The sequence below is a fragment of the Drosophila miranda genome, chromosome 2 (genome assembly GCF_003369915.1).
Source record: "Drosophila miranda strain MSH22 chromosome 2, D.miranda_PacBio2.1, whole genome shotgun sequence".
Taxonomy (NCBI): Eukaryota; Metazoa; Arthropoda; class Insecta; order Diptera; family Drosophilidae; genus Drosophila; species Drosophila miranda.
In genome coordinates this window covers 12,501,786-12,529,176 of record NC_046675.1, presented here as the reverse complement: position 1 = coordinate 12,529,176, position 27,391 = coordinate 12,501,786, and the positions used below count along the sequence as shown (strand labels likewise).

Sequence of the window (27,391 nt, the reverse complement as noted above, 5' to 3'; positions counted from 1 at the left end):
CGGTAAGTTCCAATAACCGCACAAAACACCCATCGATAAATGGTTAAAATTATACCTACCCAGCTACAGTGTGCACGGAATTCCTTGCATCTAAATTAAAATGTCCCTCAGAAAAATCGAAATAGCTATCGCACTAAGCTACCGATATTTTTTGCATCACCCCTGTGAGTCGTTGCGATACGTACCGATATAATTACTTAACCTTTAGCATCTCTAGCACATATGTTTTTTGTGGACTCAAAAATGATAACACATTCGATTTTCGTTCGCGGCAGCCAATGCACTTGTCCCTTCCCGAGATAGTTATAATTGTGGGCCAAAAGAAAATAACGCAGCAGATAGTTCAAGTGCAGCCATCAACACAGTTGGTCAATCAAAGTCAGTGCTAATCGCGACCCCCCGCCACCCCCGCTCTCTCTTTGGTCTATTCCGAGCAGAAGAAATACGTACGCGTCGCAGCAACAACAAAGAGCCCGTGACCGCCGCGGCGTAACAATTTTTTATATAAACAAAATAGAAATCGAAATCACATTTGCACACACCTGTGAACCAGCAAAAGCCAACGAAAGTGCCACAATTGGTCGAGTTATATAAATGTAAACCGTAAATTACCAATATCGAACCCCAATTATGTTGATTTGTGTGCGAAAAGTGCACAAGATAAGCAGAACTACTACTCGTACTCGTACTACTCGTACCATTAACGTAGTTCTATTCTGAGAATCCGACAACGCGTGCACAGAAGAGTAGCCAAAAAATAGATACAACAATAAACTAGTTGTTGCCAACCGGGAGTACGCTCTTCCGCCTCTTCCAACCAGTCTCTTGGGCCCAGCCAGCGGACCATCCTCCCAACTTCATTTGCATTTCCTTTGTGGACTAACGGCGGCGTGTGTGCGCGTGTCACCCCCCGTTCACGGCCTAGTCCCTGAGAGCAGACGTCATCCAGAAAGCAAGGTTAGTTATATTTTCACCATATCTTTCCCATATAGAGCGAGTGGGTCTTATAGTATGTGCACACACTCCAACCAGAATAAAGCCACAAACCAGCCTCTCTGACCTTCGACTTTCTATCTTGTCTGATTGGCAATTATAATTGTAATTTCCCCATTGGGGGGGAAACGGAACTTTGGCCTCCGCCGCTGCAGAGAAGCCACTATTTGGTTAGTTATGCAATTGGGTTGGAATACTGTTTCCACACACACAATCTTATCAATGTCTGGCGAAGAGGCGGCGGCCGCGGCGGCGGCGTCTATCACAAGTTCTGGCCCATGCATCAGGGGAATGGAACATATGTTGGACAACTTTCTCCGGCCCCTCTCTTCCGAGCATTACTTCCCTCCAATCAATGTGCATTTCCTCAAACCATAATCCCACTTGAGGAGGCACTTGAGTTCTTCTATTACGGAACTGAATGAGTGGGCGCCGCCGCCTCTGGGCCTCTCTGGTGTGGTGCCATGTCCATGTCCAGAGGCGGCATCCTGTTGCGTTGTCAACTTTTCTCATTTCCTTCTGCCTGCCTGCTGCTGTCGATGCTGTTGGTAGAAAGTCACTTGATTTCCTTGGCCTCTTCCCCGTTTCCCTAGTTTCCAGTTCCCAGTTCCCAGTTGCCAGTAGTATGCCAAAATGAAATGTGCGACATCTGGCCGAGACAGAGACGAGGACGATTGCGGCGGCGATGACGAGGACAGGCACTGACACGCACAGAAAACTGGCTGAACGGCCTGAACCGATATTACAGTTACATATGTATGTGAAGAGCGGCAATTTCAAAAATCCAAAATAAATTCCGAACAAAACATTGGCGGATGACGACGGTGCCGCATCTGGCTATAAAAAGCAAAAGTGAAAAATGCCACACAATCCCCTACGGCCACAGCAACAACAACAACAACAAGTAAAACAAGAAAGGATATTCGAGAGCCGATGCTAAGATACCCTTACTGATCCATTACTGATACTGATCTGTTGTTTACATATTACGTATCTTATAACGAGACCAAACATCTGCTCAAAATCGTAATGCTCGTTGTCTGCCCAGGGTATATGGCAGCGGACTCTGTCAAGTGCATTGGCGCTTCCTACTTTTTGTTGTTGTTGTTGCTGCTGGTGTGTTTCTGGTGTTTCGTTTCTGTCGTTTTGGTTTCGTTTCGTGTGGCAAGCCAACTAGAAATATTATTCAATTACAAGCCAATCCAGTTGTCTTACCCCGCGGGGGGGCGTCGGTCTCCCCAATTCGTTCGTTATTGTAAATTGCGAAAGAGTTTTTTCTTTTTTCTTTCGTTTTATTTTTTATGTATAAAAGCCAACGGCAGGAAAGAGATGGCTGCAACAGGCTGATCGACTTCGGGCTTGGCTGTGCTGCTGCTCTCTCTCGCACCATTTACATTGGATCCGAATATTCGACTTCGAGTTCGAATTCCATTGGCGGCGATTTCATAATTCCCCTGCTCTGCATCCGCTGCTGCCCGTTCCGTCCCGACTCCTATGTTGTTGTTTTTTTTTCTTTTTTTTTTTTCTTGAATTTTGTTTTTTAAACAAATTTATTTTCCAGCGCGCTTCTGCTTTTGGCTTTTTTTTATTGCTTTTGTGGCCACCAGCAAGAGCTTGGGCAACAGCAACAGCAACAATAGGCAGACAACCGACAACAAAAAAAGAGTGGCTTAAATGTTGGTAACTTTCTCCGCCACCTGCGGGCCGTCGCCGTTGCCGCCGAAACTTACGCGCGTTTTCAACCGCGCACGCAGGCGCCTCTCTAGCTGTTGCCAAGTTGTGTCTCTCTTTTGCTCCTCTTTCTCTTTCGTGTGCCTTGGCTGCGGCAAAAGGTATATTAATTAGATGGTACGGTGGTGCAGCTCTCCAACCACACGAATCGCACCTTGGTATCAATATACCCCTCGGGCCGTGTCCATATCCCTCTCTGTCTCTTTTCCTGTTATGCTTCAGCCTCTCCCTTTTACTCTTCAGCCAAGTCATGTACGGATCTGCATCGGTGTGCGTGTGTGTTTGATTGCGCGATTAGCAAAAACGCGCGCGAGCAGCTTTACCGCCGCATGCAAAACGCGTGCGCGATTTCCAAGCTGCTGCTGCAATTTCATCATCAAAAAAAAGAAAAAAAGAAGCATAATTGTTGTTATTTTCAACTAAATTGCGCTGTCAAATTGTTCAGCGATGAGTCGGCACATGGGTGGAAGTGTGGTATTTCATAGAAAACCCCCAAGGGAGGGTCTTGAGGGGGGAGCACTCATGCCGCAATCGACTTGATTCAAACACAATGCGGAGGTGGATCACCTTCAGGCCTGCCTCACAAAAGGCCCTAACGCATTGCATTGAGGTGCTTCCGCTGGTGGCTGTAGGCCATCGTTTCCATGAAGGCCCCTAGGCCTGGCTTGACCATTAAAATGGGCCAAATCAATTTGATTCGAAACCAGCGGTACCAGCTTCACTTTAGATTCACTTTGTAATGCAAATATGTATGCTCTAAACAAATACAAACACACACACACACACAGACACACTTCTGGGACATAAACATATCAATGTTTATGGTTATTGGACCCGCATCTGTCCCGTCCCCCCACCGTCAGCAAAAGTTTTGCATAATTCCTCGATGTTTTGGTATTGTTGTTGTAAAATGAGGTCAACACCAAACTTGAGGCCAGAAGAAGACAGCGGAAAAGTGGCAGTAGGCAGCAGGCAGCAGTCAGTAGGAAGATACCATCGAAGAAGTAGAAAAACCTGTCAATATTTTCATGTTCAGGGTTCAAATAATACATAAAAAAAACGAACCGCTGCAATTGCAGTTGGAGCCCCCATCTTGATTTTCGGTTTTTCGCCTTTCTTGGCCTCTCAACCCCAGTCCAGTCTCGGTCTCGGTCTCAGTCTCAGTCCCAGTCCCAGTAAAACCCGATTCGGTACGCGGGCACGTAAAACCCGACCGAGCAGGCAATTGGCACTCAAAAATCGTAGTTGACCGCCTTGAATGCTGATGACTCTTAATGGCTAGCCAGCAAGCAGCAGCAGACTGCAACGACGCAACAGTACCTGTCCGACAGACCTCTACCCCACTCTGAAAGAAAAAAAAAAATCCAATGCGTAACTAAAGAAAAAATCCATTAAATGTGACTGTGGAAAGAGGAACTGTGTATGCTCTTGGGAATTCTTTGTTTAATTAATATATAGCAGAACTGATTGATAGTCGATAATATTCATGATAATGCTATTTGGAATCACTTCGTTGTCTATCTTATGGATGTCCAAAGATAATTATAGTAAAATATACAAGTGGTTCCTATAATTGTATCCTAAAATCCATCAAGAAGGCCGTTTAGTCTTCAGTTTCACTGTGAAAAAGGGGCAGCCTAACTTTCTATATACCTACTTAGAATAAAGCAGTTCCTCGGTCTAGCTCCAATCTAGAAGATATCTCTGGTTTTATGTACATATATTCGACATAAAGAGTGAGCACGTAAAGGGGGCTCCCACAGGACGCGGTATATTGATGCTTGACTTGAGACGCACAAGCAAAAAGTGCTAAAGAGAATGCCCGAGAGTGCAAAAACAAAACCTCAACTTACAAGCCAATCTAGTGGTTGATGGACTGCTCCTAAATTCTAAAAGCGCACCCACAGCTCTTCTAAATGATATTAAATATAGAGGGTTCCTTAGATAAAAGCTATATGTTGTAGTAATTTTGTTATGGCTAGCTTGGACACCCATTGTCTTCTCTCAAACTGGGAGAACAGATGGTTATGCCGGGATAGTGGATAACCCTTTTTCGATGCCCAAAACCCTGACCGTAATCAGGATACCCCTCTCTTTGGAGGGCATACAGAAATGCGTTCGCCTTTGGGTCTCGTATTGGTTTATGGCATAATCAAGTTGCACCAGCGCCAAGTTCGGGGCGGATGCATGCGCATGTGGCAGCCAGGTTGTCTATGTCACATGGCTGTTGCATTTGTTGTTATTTATGTGGCGTGGTTTTTTCTTGTTTTTTGTTGGTTTTTTTTTGTTATTGCTGCCACCCATGGCTGATGTTGTTGGCCAAGTTGTATATTTACGCTAGTCAAACAAACGACAACAGGGACGACGACGGTGCAGTCGAGAGGCGGTAAATATTTAACCAATGCAGAAGCTAGTGCCAGGGTACGGTCTCCCACATGCATAATTTTATTACCCAAAGAGGAGACTCTTCTCTTCTCTGGCGCGGGTTCTATGCTCGACGCGATGTTTGTTTGCCCAACTCTCAGCAGCTATCCGATAGATATCCGAAAGGTCTCGCAAATATTGCACAAACAGACGGCAGTCTGCTGTTTAATCTACACTCGTTTCGTTGTTTGTTGTTGGAAGTCTCAAAGACAGCCTCAAAGCCACACAGTATGCCACGAAGGAATGGAATCGATGGACAAAGACCCATTTCGATTCGACCCTCACACTGGCTATATAATCAAACTTCAAAGTCAGACTGGCACATTTTTTTATTTGCAGCGATACGAGAAGTGCCACAAATATTTGTGCAATTTATTTCAGCGACTTTGATTTAATTAATTTTTCCCAAGGAATGAGAAATGGGCGAGAGGAAGAGCACCAGACACGACACGACACGACAACGGATATAGCCCACAGATAAGGCTCAAATTACATGAATTCGGGGGAGAGATGTATTTGGGGAGGTTGTCATAATTAAGCGGATAACTCGATTAAAAATGGTTCATTATTTAGCAGGGAAACATGTGTATTCCCTATTTCTGAAGAGGGGTCTCTTTGAAAGTAGGTTGAATGGGAATTCGTGGGTTAAGAATTACACAAGTTATACAACAATTTCCATATTTAGTTCTGGACTTCTTTTCTTAGCATGGACTAAAGTCTAGCTATCCATCTATCTACCATTTGCATCCTATTTAGGATCTATTTATATGTATATTCCTTCCGCTTTGGGGATCTAATTATTCCTTGAATAAACCGTTTAAGGCCCCCTTTTCAACATTAAAATACTAATCCACTCTCTCAGTGGATCACCTTTTAGATCTATGTACAAAATGATCAAGGATAAGAAAAGAACTCTTTAAAGATAAAAAACCCTCAGCATTTCTTGAGCATACTTAACCTGAAAACATTAATTTAATTCTTAGAAATATGTAAAATAAACGAATTTATTTAACAGCAGCTATTAAACAGCAGAGCTGAAGGCTATAATTTTTAAGTTAGTATTTTATATTAGCCTTAAATAAAGCTAACTCTCATCTTTTCTTGCTATCAATATAAGTACCTACTGTTATCTGTGTCGCGTGCCGTGCGGCAGTGCCAATCGCTTACTGCCTAACATGCTTCGGCTCTTGGTGTTGCTAGATCAAAGTCCTAATGTGTCATTTATATACGTTTTTGGATCGAATCATCAACAGCTTAATGCTGATAAAGAATTCATATATTTGATGGGGATGGAAATTGACACGTTCTGTCCATAAAACGTCATTCGTACTATTCAACGAGTATTATATATATATTTAAGAGGTACTTTAAATATAGAATGCGCCGCTTGAGGTTCGCTTTCTTTACTTTATGCTCTTCTAATCAGAATTTACTTGAAACTCCTTCTTCTAAGTAATTCCCCTTTACCACAATATTCATCTATCTATATTTTAAGATCTACAAGATACTCTATAAGAGTCCCCATCTCCCGATTCTCATGCTACCTCACTTTAGATGCGATGATCTATTTCCATTTCCTGGGAAATGCTCTCGATTCACCAAGGAGATCTCTTTGTATACATATTGATCTTACTTATTGTAGATCCCCACATGACTCAACTTTCAACCAAAAGCGTGTAATAATTATTCGCACACTTATAGAAAAATTACGAAATCTATGAGAAATTTACGATTTGTTTATGGCACCGCAGTGTTTTGTATACACGATTTTTAGACTTGTGACCAAAGTTCACTCAAACAACCTTCGGGGCGAGGGAAAAAATTCAACAAGAGACAACGTGAGAGGGATTAACATTCGTGATAAAGTTGATAAGTCTTCAGGCAACCCGCATGGAAGGCCAGAACACACACCCGCTCGCAGGCGAGTCTCAAATTCAGTTAAGGCCAGGATATGAGGGTAGAGGAGGCTCCTTCCCTTCTGTCCTTCTGTCCGTGTAACCGTGTAATATGACTGGTGATTGAAAATTGAAATTGCATCCGGTAAACACACACATCAGAGAACCGAACCGGTGAACGATAAAAAATCCTTCTTTCCTTTTGCAACATCCCAAACCATACTTTTCGCCAGTTTATGAGCGTTTTAGCCGGCAGATGACAGCCCACATATGATGATAATGCTGATGCTGATTCCCCCTTTCTGATTATGATGGGCCTCTAATGATGATGTGTGTGCATTCGCATGGGAGTGCCTGCCTGTCTGTCTGTCTGTCTGCCTGCTTTGATTAGAATTGCCGTGCTTAGTTGTTCGGCTAACCAAGCATGAAGGCAGCTTTACTTAGCAGCGACACAGAAACGGATGATGGCTCCCAATCGCATGCTGGCCAATCCCCAAGGCATCTTCCACGCGTCTCTTTGCACACGGAAAAAAAAGCCTTGGCCAAAAACCATCGGCACTGGCGGCGGGCCATTTCAATTATGGTTTATTTAATAGTGGCTTTGATTGCTTAATTTGTTAACAAAGGTTGGTCCTATACGAGTATAGTCAGCATTCATGTTAATGGCCAATTAACCGCTGACTGCACGGCGGCTATGGGGAATACACCAATTAGCTGCGACCGCCTGACGCCACCTCTGCCTCTACCGCCTGTCTGTCTGGACTGTCTTGGTCTCTACCCTGGTGTCTAAATAATATTTTATAATGTATGCAATGAATTCAGATACAGATATAGCTACGGCTGAAACCGCAACACAATGCACGTGCCGGAACCAGCTAACAAAAAAATTTCATTAACAAAAAAAGAAGCGAAAGCGAAACGAAAACCGAAGATGGGATGCTCTTGCTGTGAATTTGAGATCAGTTCGACCACAAAAACGAACCTCCTTTCTGAAGCAGTAATGTTTGAGTCATGCACATGACATGTATACTGCTTTTCCATTCGCGGGCATTTTATTTTGTATTTTTCGCTTGTGCGTCGGGATGCCATCGGTTGTCGAAGAATAAAACTCTTTGGGAGCAAGGACTGATCTACAGTAAAAGTGTGACTGAAATCACAAAAGACATTGTACAAAAGATGTTCCCAGAAGTTAAGAAAATATATGTACTCTAAAGAGCCGCCAGAGCTAGCAAAATCTTTATAAAAACAATTGCCACAGGAAGTTAACAATTATCAGACAATTAAATTACATTTACATAACAAAAGTTCCCTATATAATGTGCTATAATTAATGTTTGTGTTAAAGGACGTACTTGTAGTAGTTTTTGTACTTGTTTCAAGGTATTTAATGCCAAAATATAGGAATATTTTTTGAAGTAATCCTCAGTATTACTCTCGTGCCCATTAAATTTCTATTTCCACAGATAAACTTCTATCTAAAATTGAACATTTAATGGCCCTACGTAGAGAGTTTCTCCATCGCATACTCTACTTAAGACCTAATTCATGATACCCCGAATAAACTTTCTATTTCATTGCGTTTGGGTTCCGGTTTTGGTCTTCATCTTTGTCTTTGGATGTCAGCGCGGCGATCTTTTGGTCAAAAGTGAATCAATGAATACGATCGTGGAGTATTTGGGTCAATGTCAGGCACTCGCTTGGATGGCGGATGACGATGATGATGATATTGCGATGCTGGAGCAGCACCTGATTAACATATGAGATGTGTACACACTTGATGGCCGAAAGACCAGAGAGACAGGCCGAGGAGGATGCCTTAGATCTACCCTCATCCCTGGGCTGCTGCAAACTTTGATTCGGTTTTAATTTCAAGTCCCTTTAGAGGGTAAAACTTTTTGGCAAAGAAAAAGCAACGAAAAAGGCCTGGGAAAAAGCCTTTTGATGTGCCAGTCAGCCAGCCAGCCAGCAGTCTGTTGTGGGCTTAACTTTTGCCTCAAAACTGAACGAATTTCTTGGCTCTGAGACTCTGCGGCTCTCCCGCCCCTCTTTGACTGCATACAAATTAGCAGCAGGCATGGCATTCGCATTTTTGGTAGAAAGTAAAACTGTTTTTGTTGCCGTTTTCTGTGCGTCGTCTCTTCTTTTTTTCTTCTCTTTTTTTTATATTAATTTATTTGATTGTGTGGCCCACACGACGACAACTTTTACTTTTTGTTTGTGGATCCAAACTTGTAAATTACAACAACAACAAAAAAATACTGCTGCAAAAATTGTTTCAAATTTGTTTCTTTCTCCGGTGGCCAGGGAAAATCTTGTTAGCCTCCTTATCCGCTTAATGCCGGGCATTAATCTCTATGGCAAGTGTTTTGCGACTTGACTTTGCTCTTAGCCAAAAAGCCTGTTGAGGGGATGGATGAATGGGAATGGGGATGGCCAGATAAGAAATTGGTTGGAAAAACGCAACTGACAGCAGATAAAAGACACATCGAACTTTGATCTAGATTAATTCAAACGAATTTCAATAAAACTATATCTGGCTTTGACCCTGTTTTCCTCATATCTAATCGGATGCCGAGAATTGGGGCCACTTTCTATGTGGACGGACAATTAGCCATCAATCCTGTCAAATCTCATCACTCTTCCGGCGACGCTTGCAACATCAGACCCACATCAGAGCGTGGTGTGCCCTCAATCCCACGGCAATTGCAATTACCCCGTTTAGGCCACCGTTTGGCCTGACTTCTCTCTCTCTCTCTGTCTCGGATGAGTCATGGACGTGTACACCCATGGGATCGTAATCGTAATCAAGTTTTCCTCAAAGCAGAAAACAGAAAAGAGGTAGAACAAGTAGAGGCGAAAGAGTTATGAGTCATGAATCATGGTAGGATCAAGATCTAGCCGAACAGCAGGGGAAAACTACTTTATTAAAGAAGGAATATCATGCATTAAGTCGCAAGAATGAAGCCTCCGTTTGCAAGGCTGGGGCAGTCCGATCCAACCGGTTGTCATGGAGATCCCCGGAGCTGTCCGCTTTTTCCCTTCCCCCCAAAAACTGTGCTGTAAAAAGTGCTGTGAGGAGAATCTTTAGATGGTTTTGCAAATGTTTGCCCTTCAAGACCTGGTCTGACTTATCATCAGGAAAATCGATAAACTATTGCTGATAGCCGGCTAGATAGTGGTATCAGTCGAACAGCCTTGGCAGTATCTGTGCCACAATATGCAGAATATAATAATCACTAATCTTATCCACCAGATAGACTACAAAAACAAACTAATAGCCATATGACATTCGACTTTGCTGCGAAGGGAGAGAGATATCATGAGAGACAATACATAAAATTTGTCCTCAGACACTTCTCCCGGCTACACTATGCAACAAAATTGACAATTTTTTCCGCTGTAAGCCAAACCGAGGTTTTTTTTTATAAATGTAGAGCTTTAAAATACAATTTTTTTTAATTTTTTTACATTTTTTTTTCAGAGGCAGTCTTTCTTTTCACAGGACTTAAGAATCTTACATCTGGTTTTATTGAACTTTGCAATTCTAAAAAGCTGATAAGTGCAGCTATAAATCGGACCCAAACACTTTGTAGCTTAAGCTTACCGTCTGGAAAATATAAAGCTTTTAAATTTAAAATGTATTATTTTTTGCGGTATATTTTTTCAAAAAATTAAAAAAATATATATTTATATAAAAGAGCTCGTGGGAAAGCTCTAATAACGTAGGAAAAAGCTAAAATATTGGCATATCGAGACAGCAACCCTACAAACAGGCAGATAGCCAGTCTGTTCTGTCTCATTTCTGGAGAAATCCATCAAATTATGGAAATAATTTGAAAGCTCTTAACAGAAAAGCATTCAAGAATTATGATGCGATCTGCGGATAAAATTCGATCAAATTTGGGAGTAAAAGCTGGTATAGCAATAGCAATATATTTCGTGTAAGATGAATGTCATTCGCTTCAAACAGCTACTCCAAAAGTCAAAGACGTTGGTCTTTGAGACATTACATTGGAGTTTTCAGCAAGACAATGCCGCAATTCATACTGCTAAAGTGGTAAAGAAGTGGATTGAAGACCAAAATGTTGCATTAATTGAGTGTCCACCTTACTTTCCTGATCTAAATGTAATAGAGAACGTATGTATGGATCCAGAGCACAATTTGAACATGTTGAATCATGCCATCAAAAACGCCTGGAGCGAAGTATCCTTGGACCATTTGAAGTCCTTGTATAGATCAATGCAAAGTCGAATTTGCGAAGTCATTTCCAATAAAGGTGGCTACACCCATTATTAAACAGACTTTAAATATCATAAAAATACAAGCTGAATTGTCATTTGTATTAATTTTACGCACTTAAGGCTATTCCATTGATCCAATGTGAACTTTTTTAAAGTTCACAAACAAAACAAAATATTAAAAAAAAAATATTCATTTAGAAATCTAGTTTTTTTTTTTAATTTGTTGTATTCAAAAATAAAACCTTAAATTTTGGAAAAAAATAATTGTTTTAAAATTCATTCGAACCTTGATTTTTAAAATTAGTTTTTCTAAAGAAAATGCATTTAGTCTATTCTATTGATCATGTACATTTAAATTCTTATATGTATGAAGAATATATGTACATATCTCTCCAGCTCCGACTATCTCTAGGCTGCCATAAGGCTAGAAAGCATAGGTACATATGTATATACTTTTTTCCCTGTTTTTATTTTCCCGCAATGTTTTTTATATGATATGTAGTGGAATACGAAAATTCTAGACCGCAGTGCTTGCAGTAAAATATCAGCGTAGTGGGTGAATATTAAATAATATACAGTACCTTATGGATGTGATTTATTATAATAAATCAAATTAGTTAGAATATAACCTTTAGGCAGAAAGCAGTATAAGAATAGTTTCAATAGTTTCCCAGGGACTCTCTGATTTTTAAAGAAATAGTTTCATAGCTTTCAGTAACCTCACTTCTCGCATAACGCATAACCCTTCATTGTTTTATAGCTGTCAACGAAGAAGTTTAATGGAAGTTGCAGTTTTAATAGTTTCATAGCAACCAGCCTAAATAATCTGGGTTTCATAGCAGCCAGCTTAAATATTCACACAGCAGCGAGCTTTTGAAGGCCTCACAAAAGAGAGCTTTGCTAGAGACCGTTTTAGAACGTTTTTTCTGCTCAAGATCGTACAAGAAAAATAATGTTCAAATTAATTTATGGATCAACTTTAAAATCCTTTAAAATGGAGAGTAATGAAAAATATGACAATGATATGCAATACACTTAGCAGAACAGCAGCGAAATCTCAACGAAATGATAAATACATACTATAAGAAAACCATGAATAAATAAGTACATACCCTAAAACATTACGAAAACTTTTAAATCCCCATCAAAACACCACATAATAAAGTGCATTATAATGTTTTACTGATGGAACCCATCAAGAATGACACGAAAAACATTTGCCCTTTGCTGTGGTGCGCATTTGTTGTCGCCTTCTAGAACATGCGATTTTTTAGAGTTCCTTGGAAAATCTCAAGACTCACGTAATGTATTATTAGAAATAAGAAACGAAAATACTTACGGATAAACAGGAACCAGCGGCAGCAGCAGCGCACTCTCTTCGTATTTCCGTCTGTCTAGTATATAAAAATAAAAATGTAATTATTTATTGAACATACACATAAATATTTCGGGAGAAAAACAGCCAAGTGTCCCCTTACATAAGCGATATCTAATAAGGTAATCCATAAAATGCTGTCGCCGGAGAAGGAGGAGGAGGATGGCAGAGGTCCCCAAAAATATTAATTTGATAAATTAATGCACGCACACGCCGGGGTCCTCAGGGAGGGATCTGCTCTTTCCCCGCCTGCTCCTGTATCCCCCTTTTTGGGGCACAGATACACAGTGTATCTTTGGCACACATTTTATGGCACATTTATCAAATTTTTGTTGATTGTTTTTCGCCATTCCTCGCCATACCTGAGACCCAAACAAATCGTTGCACATTTGTTACGATTCTTAGTTTATTGGAATCGAATTCGCTGCAGCTGGAAAATATATATTAAACAAGCAAAGCAAAGGCAATTAAATTTTAAATACTAGACGAAAGACATATAAACAATAAACAGGCGAATGGCGATCAACCGTACCCCATGATGGGATGCTCTCGCGCTCTCCCTGTGCGGGGAAAGTACTATACATAGGAGTATATACCCTAGATACGTACAGGCACGAGAAACTAATGTAAATCAAAGTCCAAAGCCATGGCCACGATTCCATATAACGAATCAATCGATACGAGAGCCGAAAATTCAATAACAAACAGCTATAAATTAGAGGCGTTAATTGCAATAATTTTAGCATTTAATTTAATTTATTCTCCCGATGCGCAAAAGAAATATATTTTTTTTGGATTCCAGCAAAAGAAAATTCCAGTCTAGTCCGAGGGGAGACCTTTTGATTAAACAGAAAGGAAACAAGAATTTAACACAGAAGTATATATCGGGAATACTTTTTAGATAAAGGAGGATATCAGCGAAGCCCCAAGTCGATCATCAATGAGCCTTGTATTTTGTTTTTGCATTCGCGAACATTCTCTTTGAAGCCGCGCGTCATTTGCGGCCAAGGAAGTGCTCGGCATTTGTTTAAACAGAAACCAAACAAGAGATGAATACAGAAATATATTTTGGGATACTTTTCGGTTACCACTTTCCATCCGAGTAAATAACTGCGAGGAAGTCTTCTTCCGTAACATTTTTGGAGTCATTTGGATGACACGATCTTGGTTTGTTTTGCATTATCTTTTAGCATCGCATCGCTAAGTGATTTTTGGTGGCAAAAACAATACAGAATTATTTGGAAAATTCCCATCGGGTGTTGAGGCCATAAATAAGGCGCGCGTTCAACGCCAAAGATTCCAGGAAACCCCCAACCGAATACGTTCCGCTATTCCACCCACACCCCCAACCCAAAGACAGAGTGAAACTCTGACGGGTCTGACGCATCCCATGATCTGGGTCCCCCTCGGATTCTCGGTAGCTTGGCAATTACCCGCCTCGTACTCTATGGGCATATTAATTGCCTTCCATCCACTGGGATATTCCAAGAGGCAGGGCAGGGCGGGGCCATTGTCTGTTTCAATTTGGGTAAATGCAAATGCTGAACGCGTTCAGCTTGATATTTTCGCAGAATTAATATTTAAGGCGATCCACGATCCAACTCTGGACATGGCAATTGGTTATTCAATTGTATCACTTTGGGGGCAAATGCAGCACAGTGCCGAACAGTGTTCCAATTATTCATAATTTCGTCATGAATAAAGGGCCAATGTTTACAAGAAACTCTTGTGGCCAGATAAATAAATATTCATAACAATGACACAAGTATTTTATATCTTTAAATAAATCTTTGAATGCTCTTTTTTAAAGTTCTACTCTTTTCTATGGGTATTTAAATTGGGGTCTATCTAGAACCTTCCTCCCAAATCGCACAAGCGAAAAGTTCAAGGGAGAATGCAAAAACAAAATACATTTGATGTGCAGGGATAGCGATTGTTTCTAGAACTATCTACAGTCAGAGGAAAATGGCAGTGTAAAAAGAAGCACACACTCATTTTTAAATAAAATATTCGGTGTTCAAATACAAAAATAATTAAATAAAATATAATTTACTTCTATTTATTTTCAATAAATGTATTAAAAAGTCAGCATATTTAATGGAAATAAAAAAATACTTAAAATTAAAAATATTTTACAGAGTTATATTATTATATTTGTAGGAAATATATTCACTTGAAATATACAATTTCAGGACTTTTTTCTCTGGGTGTATCTTTAATAGATATATCTATTCGTACAATAGATGTACTTGAGTATCCCAATCTCTGTTTCTCTTTCGATAACCCTGGCTGTAGCCCCTGTACTGCATATGTACATATATTCCCCGACTATTTCAATAGTTATTCCTCCTCTAAAATCGCAATAACCCTCTCAACCCCACAGCGGCGGCAGCAGTGGCGGCAGTGGCGGCGACCATAAGGTTGAGGTCGTCGGCAACATCCGTTCTGGCGAGAGTGCTTTCAAATGTAAACGAAAAAAAAAAGTATGCAAAACAATGCAGAAACAGCACCCCTCACAGAACGTTTGTTGCCAAATAGTGGAAAAGGTCGGGCCGCCCGCCCGCCGTCCTTGCCCCATCAGCAGCGTCCAATCGTTCGAGAGACATCCTCCAGAACTGTTTTTCCGCTATTTTTTCCAGTTCTTCAATCCACACGGAGGCTATATTTAAACATTTCGCCATTCAGCAGCCATTCAGATTTTACCAGGCGCCCCCGTTAATTGTTTTTCTAAAGATGTGGCTATAGCTGGTGCAAAGACCGAAACGAAACCGACCAAAAATAAACAATTTGAATAAAAATGAAAAATTTTCGTATAATTTGTTCTATAGTTCGGTGTTCTCCACCGGATTTGGCCAGACCCATTTACATTTCACACTCGTTCGTGCACTTTTCTTCCATTTACATAGAAACCGAACGTCATCATCCGTATTTCACACCCAGCTTGATGGACTTTTAATAGCAACAATTTGTGGTTTTTGTTTTGCCTTCGAGCTAAGTTCTATTGCAAATTTAGTAGCGGGTTCAAAACAATTATATTCAATGATGTTTCTATGGGAATTAGCCAGGCAGGAAATTGAAGAAAATTGGACAGGAAAAGAATCTAGAATCGATCACAGAAAGATCACAGACAGAGAGGTCAATACACCCGGCTCTGATAATGCCTCTTCGTAAGACGTCGATTCGTTGTACAAATTTCTCATAAGCGAAACGACTCAGTTGTTTTTAATCACAAGAACAGAAAATAAAAGATACAACTCTGTTTTACGATGAAATACACAAAGTATTAGATAAATTATTACTGATGTCGATAGTTTATCGTTCAGATAGTTTTTAAAATCGTTGTACTAGATAAATTATCACTCATATCGATAGTTTATCGATCAGATACTTTTTGAAATCGTTTAAAAATGCGCTACTACTTGGAATCTATTAGGATTAACAGTAGAGCACCACCTCTCCCTCTGAATTCAGATCTAGCTCTCTCCCAGTGAGACCTGTACTAAAACAGGACTTGTACATAAAGATTTTCATAGAGATATGGTCATAGATGTCTATATAGCAATTGAATACCGGGTATACTGTCGAGGCACGTGTGCCGCAACTCCAACGTTCCGACTGGTATTTTTGAACTGTATTGAAAATTACCAGACAGTCTGATGGAACCAGCATCATCGGCTAATATGATTGTGAGAATGATAACAGTCGTGCGCGACTGACCAGAGTATCCCATCCCTATGGGCCCTGAAAACGAATCCAAGGTCAGATTTACTCCATCACGTCAGGTTTTTTTTCTAACGTCAAAAAACCCATATGGTGGAATTGGAACCTATAATACGACAAGTATTAAAATGAAATGATGATGAGGCTACCTCTCGGCAAAGTCCACGTTTCGTTTGAACCCTTTCCTATAAAGAGATGAGACTCTTTCTTAAGTATTCATCGGCCATACTGGATTCTTCTGTTCTTCAGTAGATACCTAGTCTTTGGTCAAACGAATGAAATAGAGTATGTCTTTGTTCTATGATGGTCTTCAGGATCTTCTACTAAAGTGTGAACCAAGCCTCAAATCAGTGACAGAAATAACCAAGTCACAAAATATGACAAACAGTTGACGATATTTGCTCATTTGATGCTTATTTTGGTGTACGTGCTTTTTCGCAAGTTTTTGTTTTTGTGTGTAAGTGAAAAGTATTTGGAGCCATTCTAGGAATCCGACCGAACCCCAACTGAAAATAGATTTTCAGAATAGAATCAGTGAGATCCAAGGATGAATCTCGCATTACGTATTCTATTCGGACACCGAGTGGTATGCCACGCACATTCATTTACATGATCTTGATCTACTCTTTCAGCCCTGGCCTTTGTTCAGTGCACCCCGGCACGGCCCGGTACGGCTGCTGCTGGTTTTTTTTTTCGCCATAAAAAGCTTTACCAAAAATAACATCAACAATTGCCAGCCAGGCTCTCATAAGCGGTGCCTTTTATTTTAGCCACAGAGAGAGAGAAAAAAACCTAATTTTTGTTGCTGTTTCTGTTTCAGTTTTTGTTTGGAATATTAAAATCCAATTTGTTTATGCCTCGCCAGTTTTTACGATGACCGACCCCACAGTTCCAGGCCCTGCCGGCTGCCCCTTGGGGGTGCAAGATCTATGTCTATAACTATAAAAAAAAAGAACATACTTGGGAAAGTTTTGGGGCTAAAGCTATAACATTTCCAAAGTGAGAATTCCCCAAACGGGTAATTGCTTTTGCCATCTAATGAAAGTTCCAGCTCTGCTGTGCACTTGGGGAACGAATGCAGGGTCCAACCAAATAATGATTTTAAGTTTAATAAAGCTATATCTTGGGTTAAATTCCTTGGGAATTTAAAGTTCTGACTTATTCTAATTGGATGTTGTACGCGTATTTGTCAGGGTTTGGATTAATATTTGTTGGAGTTTCATTTCATTGAGCCACGGAATTTTCATAAGAGTTCCCTGGGCACTCCTTGGGCTCTTAAAAGGCTACCAAGGCTTCACTTCTTCCCCTTCTTCGGCGCCCAGACATTTCCCTCTCACTCACCAGCGGCAAGGACCCACGTTCTACGTCTGCTACTATCTCTCTTCTCGCTCCTACTATCCTCTCTCTGAGTGAGTCTCTCTCAGGAGTACAGCATGAGTGGATCTCAATCCACCAATAAAAACAAAACAACCCTTATTAGAAAAACCCGAATCGATCAGCGATGCGCCCACGAAGCCCTGAATATTGTTATTGAATTCGTGGGACCGAGTCTCGTGTCGAAAAGAATACCTGTGTCAAGGCACTTAAATAAAGAGAAGAGATTGTATACTCACTAGAGGTCTACATGTATCCACAGTATTCATAAAATCCCTGCTTTCGATCACTACAAATCATTCCTTCAATCAGATTCGGATTGCCCCGAATCTCTGTGGATAAAAATCAGTAAATTTGCAGTCTCTGAAAGGAAAAAACTCGTATTATTCATAAAATTACAGAACTGTTTTAGCCCCCACAGAGAATACATAGTTTTGAGTTGTTTAAAAACAAATCTCATTACAAATCGAATCGAATTACCATTGAATCTCCATTCTATCGTTCTCTAGTGGGTTCTGTTTTTATGGGTCTCTCTCTTAAGCACTCCAAGTACTCCAAAAGGATGCCTCTTTGGCCTCTTGAGTGCTGATATTGTTTATGGCCTAAAAGGCTTCGGATTACACAATCTAAAGTCAAAGCCGAAGCCGAAGCCGTAGCCGTAGCCGTAGCCAAAAGCCAAAGCCATTGCCTGCTACTCGTAAATCCCATAGCACTCTGGAAGCCAAGCCCCATGGCATCTGCCAAAGTGGCATTCGTTTGATTTATTTTCCATTTTTTGTGTGTGTATTTCTCCGCCTGAAAACATTGTTTATGGCTGCAAGATAGGCACCTCACACCCAGATACCACATACTCGTTCATATGTGGGATATGCGCCGGCGTACAGAGAGATCCCACTGAGATCTGGACAGACTTTGAATATTTATGGGGCATTGCCTAACGGCGGCAGGCCCGCCTGGAAGGACAATTGTGTATGCGGGGCACGTGGTGGTCGAGAGCGATCGTTAAGCCACGCCAACTGATGGCTTAATTGGAACCAGAGCGGAGCGGCGGCATGCGGAACTCGGTCTGGGCCTCGGTCTGGGCTTAAGCCATCAATCATGGATTCCCCTTAACACCTGACTGTAATGGGATAAACTGGCGTAGAGAGGCATTCCACGCTCAAGGACGACCGACGCTGAAATCCGCTTAGTGTAATAACAAGTTTTGTACCCTTTCTTATAGAGAAGGCACATAAATGTCTTACAGAAGGTCCCAAAAACAGATAAGGAAATGTTTCCGCAATTAAATCCTGGCTTGATTTACGGGGTATTTATATGTGGAAAAGGTGGCAGAAAGAAGCGGCATATATAGCTCCCAACTGTTCCCAATGCTCTGTGATGTATTCTTCCACGACTTAGGCTCGAAACCGAGAATGCAAAAACAAAATACACGTCGTGTGGGGATCTTTAGGATATCGCCATATCCATCGTCTGTTTGCGTATTTCTAGGGAAGCTCTCCTTTGCCTGTTCTAAAGATCTATCTTGTATTTCTCCTCCAGCATTGAAGGCTGTTCGAAGAGCATTTGTTCTTTGATTCATAGAACTATAATTCCGGAAACTTATCTTAATATTTTATATAAAATTATTTGTTTTGAAATTATGGGTATGTGTATTGTAAACTTCTTAGAACAAATAAAAAACCTATACCTACTGTGACAATTTAATGATAAAATTGAAACCTTTGGGTTAGGGTATCTCGCAAATGGAGCCTCGCTCTTGCTGGTTTCGTTGCAAGCCGCTTAGAGGTCGTAATTATCGCCTGAGCTTCAGCTTCAGCCTCCACCTCAACCTCCAACGCCTGTGCCTGGGCCTGGGCCTGGGTCTTGTGCCTCATTTTGTGTGTGTGCCTGGGGCGCCTTTGAATGTGTCAACAGTTAAATCGATACGTTTCAGTAGTTTCAGTTAATTCCTTTGCCCTCTCCTGGGCTCCCCAGCTGCCAACAAAAGTTGACTGGCCTCCTCCTCCTCCCGGCTCGTGCAGCGGCCTTGGGGCCTGCCGGCTATAGAACATATTGTAGTTAAATAATGTGGAAAAACTCGATACTGACATGCGGATTTCCCTCCGTTTTTTTTCTCTCATATTTTATTAACAGCCTGCCAAGATTGGCCAGATCTGGACGCGATTTGGATAGAGCTTGCCCCGCAATGATTGGACGTTTGTTTCGCGCTCATGGGGAGTTCTGTGCCTCGCATCCCTGGGAGGTGATTGTCGCCCTGCTGACCATCACGGCCTGCATGCTGACGGTGGACAAGAATAACACCCTGGACACGAGCAGTGGCCTGGGCACAGCCACGGCCACCGCCACCGGTGCGGCTGCAGCGGCAGCTGCTGCGGGCGCAGCCCCGGGCACAGCCATACCCATGGACATGCCGGCCTCCGCATCGGCCACCTCGAGCCGGCACAGGCCGTGCCATGGCTGGAGTCAGTCCTGCGATGGTCTCGAGGCGGAATACAATGCCGCGGACGTCATCCTGATGACTGTCTTGCGGTGTACGGCTGTGCTTTACTGCTACTATCAGTTCTGCAGCCTCAACCGCATGGGATCCAAATATGTGTTAGGTTAGTATCACAGAAAAAAGATTACATCACATGCCGCATCTTGGGATGGGTTCCGCTCGGTTCCGCTTTGGGGCATGGCACGTGTGTTGACCGAAGCGATTAGAATGCTGTGCCGTGCCCACCAAAAAAAGAAAACTATTTCGGCGGCCCCCAAAAATGACGACAGGCTGGAATGTTTGGCCAATGTTTTAGAGGGGCACAGGCGGGGCTACCTGGCATTTCTCACGTGCCCTCTAAACGATTCGACCTCCGTTTCGGACACTGACTGTATTTTGTGTGTTTTGGGTTCCCTTTTACAGGCATTGCTGGTCTCTTCACGTTCTTCTCCAGCTTCATCTTTACGACGGCCATCATCAAGTTTCTGGGCAGCGATATATCCGATCTGAAGTGAGTAAAACCAAGCAAACAATCCCCTCGGTTGGAGTTTTAAACCCTTTTATCTCTGCCCTTCAGGGATGCTCTGTTCTTCCTGCTGCTGGTCATTGATCTGTCCAACTCTGGGCGTTTGGCCCAGCTGGCGCTGTCCGGCAACAACCAGGCCGAGGTCACACAGAACATAGCCCGGGGACTGGAGCTGCTCGGGCCGGCCATCTCGCTGGACACCATTGTGGAGGTCCTGCTGGTGGGCGTGGGCACGCTTTCGGGCGTACAGCGACTGGAGGTGCTCTGCATGTTTGCCGTGCTCTCGGTGCTGGTCAACTATGTGGTCTTCATGACCTTCTATCCGGCCTGCCTGTCGCTGATCTATGACCTGTCACGTACGGGCGTGGACATGTCCGTGGTGCGGGAGAAGGCCAAGGGTTCGCTGCTGCTGAAATCCCTCACCGAAGAAGAGCAAAAGGCCAATCCAGTGCTGCAGAGGGTCAAGCTGATCATGACCACGGGCCTGATGATCGTACACATCTACAGTCGCGTGGTCTTCTCCAGCAGCGACTACGATGCGGTGGACAAGACGCTCTCGCCTACGCTCAATCTGAATGTGAGCAATAACCGCACGGAATCCGGGGAGATTACCGACATAATCATCAAGTAAGTCTAGCACTTTTACAGACCCATTTCCAGCCAGAGATCTGATGATTCCCCTCTCCCCTCCTCCTGCGCTAGATGGCTGACCATGAGTGCCGATCACATAGTCATTTCCATTGTTCTGATCGCTTTGGTGATCAAATTCATTTGCTTTGACAATCGCGACCCATTGCCGGATCAGCTGCGTCCGGCCAGCACAGTGGAGACCCAAACGACGCCCATGGAGGAGCCGAAGAGCGAGGCGGCAGCTCCTCTGCCTGTGCGCGCGCCCCTTTTCACCATCGAAGAGCAGAGCTCGGCGAATGCCTCCACCCAAACAGAGCTGCTGCCCCAGATGCGACAGCGACTGGCGTCACAGGTCAGCCACAGGCCAGTGCGTCCTGTGCAGGAGTGCCTGGACATATTGAACTCCACCGAAGAGGGTAATGGCCCCAGCGCCTTGAGCGACGATGAGATCATTGCCATGGTCCAGGCTGGAGGTCAGGCCGCCGTGCACTGCCCTCTGTACAAGATCGAATCGGTGCTGGATGACCTGGAGCGGGGAGTGCGCATCCGTCGGAGGATAATTGCGGGCCGAGCCAAGCTGGCCACTGAGCGGCTGGATATGCTGCCGTACCAGCACTTTGACTACCGCAGGGTCTTGAACGCCTGCTGCGAGAATGTCCTCGGATATGTGCCCATACCCGTGGGCTATGCGGGTCCTTTGATCCTCGATGGCGAAAGCTACTACGTGCCTATGGCTACCACAGAGGGTGCCCTGGTGGCCTCCACCAATCGCGGCTGCAAGGCTCTGTCCGTGACTGGGGTGCGCTCTGTGGTCGAGGACGTGGGCATGACCCGGGCGCCGTGTGTGCGCTTCCCCAGCGTGGCCCGGGCGTCGGAGGCCAAGCTGTGGATCGAGGAGGAAACCAATTATAAGCTGATCAAACTGGAGTTCGATTCCACGTCTCGGTTTGGCCGCCTCAAGGACTGCCACATTGCCATGGATGGGCCCCAGCTGTACATCCGCTTTGTGGCCCTCACTGGCGATGCCATGGGCATGAACATGGTCTCCAAGGGGGCGGAAATGGCGCTCCGACGCATCAAGCGACAGTTCCCGGACATGCAGATCATCTCGCTGAGCGGCAACTTTTGCTGCGACAAGAAACCCGCGGCCATCAACTGGATCAAGGGCAGGGGCAAGCGCGTGGTCACCGAGTGCACCATTTCGGCGGCCACCCTCCGGTCCGTGCTGAAGACGGACGCCAAAACACTGGTGGAGTGCAACAAACTGAAGAACATGGGCGGCAGTGCGATGGCCGGCAGCATTGGTGGCAATAATGCGCATGCGGCCAATATGGTAACCGCCGTCTTCTTGGCCACCGGCCAGGATCCCGCCCAGAATGTGACCTCCAGCAACTGCTCCACGGCGATGGAGTGTTGGGTGGAGAACAACGAGGATCTGTACATGACCTGCACCATGCCGTCGCTGGAGGTGGGCACTGTGGGCGGGGGCACGGGGCTGCCAGGACAAAGTGCCTGCCTGGAGATGCTCGGCGTGCGCGGGGCACATCCCACGCATCCCGGGGACAATGCCAAGAAGCTGGCCCAGATCGTCTGCGCCACTGTGATGGCCGGGGAACTGAGTCTGATGGCCGCTTTGGTCAACAGCGATCTAGTCAAGAGTCACATGAGGCACAATCGGTAATAAAATATGACATATAATTGACGTTCCCCCTTTTCTAAACTGTGTGCGTTCCGTTGCAGATCCTCCATAGCCGTGAGCAGCGCCAACAATCCTCTGAACGTGACCGTTTCCAGCTGCAGCACAATCAGCTAAGATTGGGTTCAGGACGGGCGACACGCCTCCTCCTACTCTCCTTGTACATTTCTCTCTAGGTGTTATTACAAACAAAATATGGTTAAATGTTTCCGCGTACGATGATGGCCAGGCCAAGCAGCAGCAGCAGGGAAGGAAGCCTTCTAGAGTCCGCTCGCCGTGTGCACTCTTCATTGTTATAGCCTAGTATATCTATATCTACTTCCATTTAGATTGTATAATCATCATAACGATAATATTTTTCTACCTATTATAAATGAAAGAAAAATCGGCGCAGCCATGAAAACCAAAGACAATATAAATAATAAGATGCACAACGACAGAGAAGAACAATCACATTTGTATGCCATGAAGTTTTTTGCTAAAATAGAGTCTGGCTCTTAAACCAGGCTCAGGCGAGCCTTATATGGGGCGTTATGCATCTTACTATTCATATCGTCTCTGGCAAAAGGCTCTGCCAAGATCGGATCGTACTCCAGACAATGCGATTTCTTGTAAGAAAGAAAAAACGAAGAGTATTCCTTAAGCGAAAAAGTAGTACATAGGGTTTTTGAATAGTGGACTAAATCAAAAAACGAACCTTTAATTAGCGCGATTTATGAATGTTTTCTTCTCTACTCTCTTTTTTCGGTTTTAACACATTTTTATAAACGAAAAAAATCGTAAATCGTAATGGATAGAATGTCTTTTGTAGACGCAGCTTCACTTCATTTATTTTACTTTTACGTTTTATTAATAATAATTATTAATAAATTATTATAATTAATTTATAATAATTCACTGCGTTTCTCATTCATTTAGTGGGGGGGTGTTTCTGTTCTGTTCTGTTCTCCATTTATATTTCGAAAAAAAAAACACGTAAGCAAGCGGCGGTTAATTTTGATCAGTGGACGACAACTCCTTGGCCTCGGCCTCGGCATTGGCGGCGGCATCGGCATCTACGTCTTCGCTAGCCACCTCCATGGGCGGCACACAGACATCATCGCTGCTGTCGGGCTGCTGGACGAGCACCTTCTTGGAACTGGGCTCCATGCTGTCCGCCTCGGCAACGGCGGTGGCCGCTGGGGCTGATGACGAATCCTCATCGTCGTGTGTGGTCGATTCGGGCTGCAGGCTGGCGGCAACTTCAGAGGACACACCATTTTTCGTGTTCTCGACGGAAAATTCTTCGGGATGGATTAGCTTGCGGCGGGCAATGCGGTCGCCGAGAGACTTGTGCAGCTGGGCAATGTCCGCCGGACGGCCCATGGCAAGGAAGATCTTCAGGGATCCCGTGTTATCGATGGCAGTCAGACGCAGTGACTTGGGGCTGGCCCGTTCGGCCACCATGGCCGCCCAGACTTTGGTATTCAGCAACAGACGGAGGTTGCCTGAGGTACGGAAGACGACGCGCGAACAGTCACGTTCGCCCTTGACATCGTTCAGGCGCAGACTGCCTCGTCCACGCTCCTCCCAGTTGCTGTTGACCCAGGCGAACAGCTTGCAGCTGACATCGACAATATTCAGTTCGTCCTCCTCCCCAGTGAATGTCTCCACCTCCTCGTACTTGCGCTTCTGGGCGCGGCTCTCCTCGTACTCGCGCGCCACGTCTGTCAGGCTCTTGGCCTCTGATGCCTCAGATTTGTTGTTGTTGCTGCTGGAGCTGGAGGAGGCTGCCTCGCTGCTGTCTGTGGATTGGGCAGCCTTCTGAATGACGCTGGAGAACAGGAGCTGCGACGAGGAAGAGGGTTCCTGTGTCTGCTGCGATTGGGATGTGGCGGCTGCCGCCTCAACATTGTCGTGGTCTGTGTTGGTCTTCTCCGAGGAGCTTCCTGGGACTGCAGCAGCCACATGGCCGTCACCAACGCCAACGACACGCTCATGCACATTCTGCCCGAAGACATAGCCAGTTGTCTGGACATGTGGCATATTGGTTTTGGCCGCTCCGAACATACTGGATCGCTCGATGCCATTGCTTCGAAGCTTGGTCAGCGGATCCGGCCGCTCATCAACTTCATCGTCGTCCTTCTGTTCTGCTTTTTCAATGGAAGAAGACTCCGGGGCAACCGTAGGGGCGTCGGCTGCGACGGCGGTGGCATCGGCCCCGGCATCTTCATTTCCTTCATCCTTTTCCTCGCGCAAAAATGGGTTGTTTGAGATGTTTTCATCCTCCGACTTCTCGTTGTTGCCGGCCAGCGATGTGGAACTATTGTTGCTGTTGGTCTGGGCACTCGACCCCAGAACGGAGGGCCCAAGCACGGGCGGACGCAGCACTGCCCCGCCCAAGCGCGAGGCCTTCAAGGTGAAGCCACCTCGGAAACAGTTACTTTCCACTGACGCTTCTAAAATAAAAAACAACACGAAAAAACAAGAATCCGATTTAGCTTCACTGCGCTAAAAATGCACTTGCCATGTAGGCTGCACTTTGCAACGCAGTGCCGGCGAATTCAAGAGCCATCCACGTGCGAGGACTTTGCTTCAGCACTTACCATTATTTTCCGACATTGCGTATTTAATATATCACTATAAGATTTTATAAAATTAATTTGACAAAATCTTTTCAACAAAAGAGCGCTCTCTGCCAAGCCAGAGATATAGTGTGACCGCGGGCTTGTCGTTAAAATATACGGTCTGACTATATCACATATTTCTAAGTATACCGTAAATATACTGACGAATTATTTGTATTCAAGTAGCATCACATTTCTCGTTTTGGATATTCCGTGGAATATAGTTAACTAGCTAAGACCCACAGGTCTAAACTCATAAATTTATCCGATTATTATTGAATTTTTTAGAAAATAAGGTTTATACAAAACAGGTCAACAACGATTTCGACTAAATTTATTTAAGTACATGGTAACTACACGCTTGGCCGTCAGCCGTCGGGTGCTACAGGGGGATAAACGGATGTCGGGTCGGCTCGTCACAACTGTAGACTCGGAACGGGGCACAGGCGCCTCGGGTTCATGGCTTGCCCTGGATCCAAGGCGACTGTGCTCCGCGTCATAGGATACAGGTGGGCACGAGCGAACCGGCACCCGCCGTAACTGTACACACCGGCGGAAGTGCGACTATACTCTCCCCGTGAGGGCGGCTGGAAACAGGTCCTGGTACGGTCATGTCTCTGCCAGGATGCTGGCTAATTGTAGTCGGGCGGAGAGAAGAAAACTCTCAGTGAAATAACCCCAATCCAAGGGTGCTCGGTCGCTTATATGCGGACTCTGGATACCTGCCGACCTCCAGTTTTAATAAGGCTTCCCGGGGCACGCGGGCTATGCCCCGGGCGACTAACCCCTTCGCCTACTCGTGGGATCAAATATGCCAAATTTAAATATTAAAACAAAAAACACCGCAAAGGAGCACGGCACTCCTCCTAAAGTGCCGGAGGGAAAAGACCATCCCTCTACAAACGCATCTGGGAAACCAGTGCCCAAAAAGACGGGGAAGGAGACTAAGTCGGTCCACCGTCTCGAGGCAGCAGGCGCTGTGAGGAGAGGACCGAAAAGCCAATCGGGCCAATCCACGTCGGGGGCCCCAAGGGCGACCCGGTTACCGGGGGGGGCGACCATGCAGAGCGATATCGCGGCTGGCGGACCCCTTGGGACCGGGAACCCCTTGACAACCCCGGCAGGCGGCTCCTCTGCCTCGAAAGATAGGCCCAAGTTCCAAGACAAAAGACGTGCGGCCTTCATCCTGGGCAACGACGACCCGGTGTTCCTGGCGTCTGCCCAGGGAATCGAATCGCGGCGATGGGCCAAGACAGTCCTGCCCGACTACCAGCCAGCCAAAGCTGGCAAGGCCACAGCCAAGGCCCCAAGCAAGCGGCAACGCTCGGCGGAGGACACCGCCACACAAGTCCAACAGGCCAAGAGGACGAAGACACTGAGCAACCGCTCGTTTGCCGAGGTGGCGAGGGGAAAAACCCTGACTCTAAAGACGGGCAGATCCCTAGGGACAAGTGGCACCTCGTGGAAAACGAGCTCCAAGACCGTTTCCTCCAGGAGTTGGAGGAGAATGGAGGACCACCGCCCAAGTGTGAGAACGCCGGGTGGCACCAAGGCAGGGTGAAAGCCATCGCCTGCCAAGATGCTCGCTCGGCGGCCCTCTACGCGAAGGCGGTAGCGTCGCTCAAGGAGGTCTACCCAGGAGCCCAGCTGGAGGTCGTGAAGTGGGAGGACATCCCCAGCAAGCCGAGGGCCAGAGCGTGGGT

General features: G+C 44.7%; 2 protein-coding genes across 2 annotated transcripts; one reads left to right on the top strand and one right to left on the bottom strand.

Annotated features, from left to right (window-relative positions):
* The first annotated feature begins 214 nt into the window (after positions 1 to 214).
* On the top strand, positions 215 to 24,035 carry LOC108154668 (3-hydroxy-3-methylglutaryl-coenzyme A reductase). Its single transcript, XM_017285006.2, has 6 exons — positions 215 to 957; positions 19,888 to 20,354; positions 20,654 to 20,741; positions 20,808 to 21,383; positions 21,459 to 23,063; positions 23,127 to 24,035. The coding sequence occupies exons 2-6, from the start codon at positions 19,940 to 19,942 to the stop codon at positions 23,197 to 23,199; spliced, it is 2,757 nt and encodes a 918-aa protein (XP_017140495.1). The 5' UTR covers positions 215 to 957; positions 19,888 to 19,939; the 3' UTR covers positions 23,200 to 24,035.
* Positions 23,755 to 25,778, bottom strand: LOC108154671 (ran-binding protein 3). The gene is made up of 2 exons (XM_017285012.2): positions 25,668 to 25,778; positions 23,755 to 25,520 (listed from the first exon to the last, which is right to left on the bottom strand). The coding sequence occupies exons 1-2, from the start codon at positions 25,681 to 25,683 to the stop codon at positions 24,073 to 24,075; spliced, it is 1,464 nt and encodes a 487-aa protein (XP_017140501.1). The 5' UTR covers positions 25,684 to 25,778; the 3' UTR covers positions 23,755 to 24,072.
* Positions 25,779 to 27,391: the final 1,613 nt, after the last annotated feature.